Consider the following 5040-nt stretch of genomic DNA (forward strand, 5'->3'; position numbering starts at 1 on the left):
GAGCTGAGTGAGTCATTTTCACCTATGTGTCTGTTATATAGCTCATCTCTATAGAAATTTTGTCTTCTATAGTTACTGACCATAGTAAAGTGGAATATACTCCTATATATAGGACTAAAGGAGAAATCAGTCCCTGAATCCTTTTTTGATTAACAATAACTTAATTGTGACTATAATCACAGAAAATTACCAGGTGAACTTCTATTTGTCCTAAAGGAACTTGTTTTGTCTGTTGCTAAATTTACATTTTCTCTTTTGGATGCTTGAGGAACTAGAAAAAAGAAAGTGTATGCTAAAATATTTTCATTTATTCACATGTTCAAAAATATTTCATGACTATTTGTTATGTTCCAGGATGTAAAAGCTTGTAAGATGTCATTGCTGCACAATGTCCACAATAGCCAAACTGTGGAAAGAGCCAAGATGTCCATCGACAGATGAATGGATAAAGAAGATGTGGTATATATACACAATGGAATATTACGCAGCCATCAAAAGGAATGAGATCCTGCCATTTGCAACAATGTGGATGGAACTGGAGGGTGTTATGCTGAGTGAAATAAGTCAATCAGAGAAAGACATGTATCATATGACCTCACTGATATGAGGAATTCTTAATCTCAGGAAACAAACTGAGGGTTGCTGGAGTGGTAGGGGGTGGGAGGGATGCGGTGGCTGGGTGATAGACATTGGGGAGGGTATGTGCTATGGTGAGCGCTGTGAATTGTGCAAGACTGTTGAATCACAGATCTGTACCTCTGAAACAAATAATGCAATATATGTTAAGAAAAAAAAAAGAAGAAGAAGATAGCAGGAGGGGAAGAATGAAGGGGAGTAAATCGGAGGGGGAGACGAACCCTGAGAGACGATGGACTCTGAAAAACAAACTGAGGGTTCTAGAGGGGAGGGGTGGGGTGGAGGGATGGGTTAGCCTGGTGATGGGTATTAAAGAGGGCACGTTCTGCGTGGAGCACTGGGTGTTATACACAAACACTGAATCATGGAACGCTACATCAAAAACTAATGATGTAATGTATGGTGATTAACATAACAATAAAAAAATTTAAAGAAAAAGCTAAAAAAAAAGATGTCATTGCTGCAATCTAGCATGGGTGAGGGTGGGGAGGGTATTGATGGTGTGTGTCATAAGAAGGAGAGATTAAACAAGATGTAGAAAAAACTATAAAATAAGGTTCTACGATAGGACCATATAGGTGGATTCACAATTAGGCATTCAGAAAGAGAGATTATATTTAACAGAGCGATCATGGAAAATTTGACAAAAGGGGGCAAAGATCTGGATATTGAGTGATTTAAATAGGTAAAAGTAACAGGGAAGAAGGCAGAAAGATATTTCAGATAGAAAAATGAAATGGTCTTTTCTCTTGAATAGCTTTGTTTTCCTGGGAATCAATTGAGTAAACATATTGATAGTGGTGTGGTTGCCCTACTGTGATTATTACCTTTATTTATATACTGTGAATTTCAAAGCCTGGTTGGCGTAATTTCCTTACTATTATGAAGGCCTAGAAGTGGTTTGTGGTCTTTTGGGAGGGCAAGATTTCCCAGAAAAAATAGTGGTGAGATTCTTAGATTTGGAAAATATGAGGCATGCATTTTTTCTCTGGTTTTGAGTGATTCCTTCCAGTTAACTGACTGATCTAGGAAGATGGCTGTTACCCTATCCTGTGCTTTAGACCTTTCTTTTTGAACCTCATCCTGCAGAAGTTCATGTCTTAGGATTTATTACTTTTTCCAAGTCAAAGAAAACAAAATCTCACATTACATAATGCAAGAGCATTTTTTTAAAAAGGATTATTTATTTTTTGAGAGAGAGAGAGCTTGAGCACGAGCTAGGTGGGGAGAGACAGAGGGAGAAGCAGACTCCTTGCTGAGCTGGGAGCCCAACTGGCAGGGTGGGGTTCGATCCCAGGACTTCAAGATCATGACCTGAGCTGAAGGCAGATGCTTAGCCAACTGAGCTACTCAGGCACCCTAAGAGCATGTTTTTATTTATTTTTTACCTCAAGTTAGGGGGCAGGGTAACGTTTCTTTTTTGAGATACATTCTGCTAGAAAATGGGAAGTGCTACAGATTTGAATACACAAATATTTAAAATATCTTTATGTACTTAACATAATAAAACTGTAAAATTAAATAAAAAGGGAAACATATCAAATATGATAATATTATTTTTAATATATATGGGGTAAATAGTAAATGATGATCAAAGTTCTGAGATCTAAATAGTGGATGGTTAAAAGGCACTAACAGGAAAAGCTCCTTAAAAGAAGAAACATAAATGACCAAGGAATGTGTGAAATAATCTTTGGTACAGCCAATAATCAAATAAATGAAAATTAAGATGAGAATGAGGTTTCATTTTCACCTATTAAATTAATAAAGATTTAAAAATTGATATTTTAATATCAAGGAGGGAGTGAAAGAAACAATTGCCTACACTTTTGAAGGACAATTTGGTAATATATATCATGTTTTTGACCCATTCCTTATTCCTGACCCACTCCTAGCTGTATTTTCCCTTTTCTGGAAATGTATTCTAAGGAAATTATATTTAAAGAACAAAAAAATAGAGAAATTATAAGTCTTATGCATGCCTCCTGCAATGTTATTTAACTTTGGATTCAGAAAAAATTGGGGCCCCTGGCTGGCTCAGTTGATAGAGCATGAGACTTGATCTTAGGGTTGTAAGTTCAAGCCCCATATTGGGCACAGAGCCTACTTAAAAAAAAACAGTGGATTCAGCTGGTGTTCTTCTTCCTTTCCTTTTGTTGCATAAGACTTGTATGCTGTTTGTCTGCTCTTATTTTCTCATATTTAACATGTCTCTTCCTGAATGTTGGGGACACTTCATGTAACCAACCAAAGTCCTCTTTCCCTGGCATTATGTTTATACTTTTTCTACTGATGGGTTCTTTGTTCCAACAGCAACTCTTGGACTAAGCTCTATTTGTTTATAAATTATCTTATTTGTTTCCCTAGTCAATTGCTTTCTGGGGCAAGCTGTGTTAGGATGTAATAAGTCTTAATATCATTTGCAAGTCTCTCCCACAATGTGGTTAGTCCATACATGCAAATAAATTTGGCTGAATTCAGCAAAAACATCAGGTTTCATTATTCTATGTAATGAATAACTCACTTGATGGCATTCTCAAATTTTTGTTTGTTGGATTTAGCCATGTGTGTATATGACCTATAAGAATTGTTAGCTTAGATCTGGGACCGCTCGAGACGGCGGAGGGGCTGGTACGGATGGTTTCCGCCCGCGTTAGCCCTTCCAAATTCGCCCGTCTTCTTGGTGCCACAGCACTCGGAATAACTTTACGAAAGCAAAGATATTTTGCATCTGCCCTCCCCGCTGGAAATGGCCACTGTGCTCTGTAATAGAGCCAGACTGGTTTCCTATCTCCCCGGATTTTGCTCTTTAGTTAAAAGGGTTGTCAATCCCAAAGTCTTTTCAACTGCAGGATCTTCAGGTTCTGATGAGTCTCATATGTGGCCCCTGCACCTCCAGATATATGCTCTCAAACAGTATGGCCTGATGAAACTATGGGACCATTTGGACCTCAGGATCAGAGATTCCAGCTTCCTGGGAACATAGGTTTTGACTGTCATCTCAATGGGACCACATCACAGAAGAAAAGCCAGGTTCATAAAACTTTACCTGATATTCTAGCAGAACCTTTATCAAGTGAAAGACACAAGTTTGTGATGGCACAGTATGTGAATGAATTTCAGGGTAGTAATGCACCTGTTGAATAAGAAATCAGCAGTGCGGAAACTTACTTTGAAAATGCCAAAGTAGAGTGTGCAATCCAGACATGTCCAGAATTGCTGCGAAGAGATTTTGAGTCACTGTTTCCAGAAGGAGCTACCAACAAACTAATGATTCCGACTATAACACAGAAAACTAAGAATGATATGACTCTTTGGAGCGAAGAGGTAGAAAATGAAAGAGAAATGCTGTTAGAAAAGTTCATTAATGGTGCTAAGGAAATTTGCTATGCTCTTCGAGCTGAAGGCTATTGGGCTGACTTTATTGACCCATCATCTGGTTTGGCATTTTTTGGACCATATACAAACAACACTCTTTTTGAAACAGATGAACGCTATCGACATTTAGGATTCTCTGTTGATGATCTTGGCTGCTGTAAAGTGATTCATCATAGGCTCTGGGGTACCCATGTGGTTGTAGGAAGTATCTTCACTAATGCAACACCAGACAGCCATATTATGAAGAAATTAGGTGGAAACTAACAGTAATGTCAAATTATTGGCTGTACTATTTATACGTACCTTTTGGGTTGATCTATAAACAGAAGCTTCAGTTTTTTAAATTTACTTATTTTTAGGTATTTATTTCGACATTTATGGGTTTACAGCATTGGCAAATGGTATATGATTTTTAAATCTCAAATGTTTATTCATACTATCATTGAATACATGTTGATCACATCCACATTGTATAGAATGTGGTAGTTAACGTGTAACCAGGACATGATTTCATTATTTCTTCCCTTTATTGGAAAAACCTGTTTTATTTTTCTCTAAAATCGCACATTTGGATCTGTTTTTTCACTGCAATATTTTTAAAATAAATGCAATCGAGAATTCTAGAAAAAAAAACAACAAAAAAAGAATTGTTAGCTTATATAAAAACTTTATTGAAGGTTTTAAAAAGTTTTAAAAATATTTACTACAAAGTAAATAAAATTTGCTTTGGCACTTTAATCTACTTAACACGGCTAATAAATTTTAGAATTTTAATCTATAATAAGCTTCCTAGAGCAGTCACTTTTGTTCCGCACATACAATGAGAAAGACCAGTGTGTGTTTTTTTCTTGTCTTTGAACTCATTTGGACACACTATCATGAAGAAGTATTAAAAAAAAAAATAGTCTTGTATTGAGCAAACATCAGCTTGATTTATGTAAAATTATTATTAGGCCATTTTTGACTTATAAAAATGGCAACAGTATTACTGATAATTATTTTCATAAACTTGCTGGTTTTCTCCCT

General features: G+C 36.4%; 1 protein-coding gene across 1 annotated transcript; it reads left to right on the forward strand.

The window, feature by feature from the left end:
- The first annotated feature begins 3255 nt into the window (after positions 1-3255).
- LOC113937486 (methylmalonic aciduria and homocystinuria type D homolog, mitochondrial-like) lies at positions 3256-4647 on the forward strand. Its single transcript, XM_027621799.2, is given in 2 exon segments — positions 3256-3514; positions 3517-4647. Coding segments are annotated over 2 exon segments (891 nt in total). The 5' UTR covers positions 3256-3385; the 3' UTR covers positions 4279-4647.
- Positions 4648-5040: the final 393 nt, after the last annotated feature.

The sequence above is a fragment of the Zalophus californianus genome, chromosome 4 (assembly GCF_009762305.2).
Source record: "Zalophus californianus isolate mZalCal1 chromosome 4, mZalCal1.pri.v2, whole genome shotgun sequence".
Lineage (NCBI taxonomy): Eukaryota > Metazoa > Chordata > Mammalia > Carnivora > Otariidae > Zalophus > Zalophus californianus.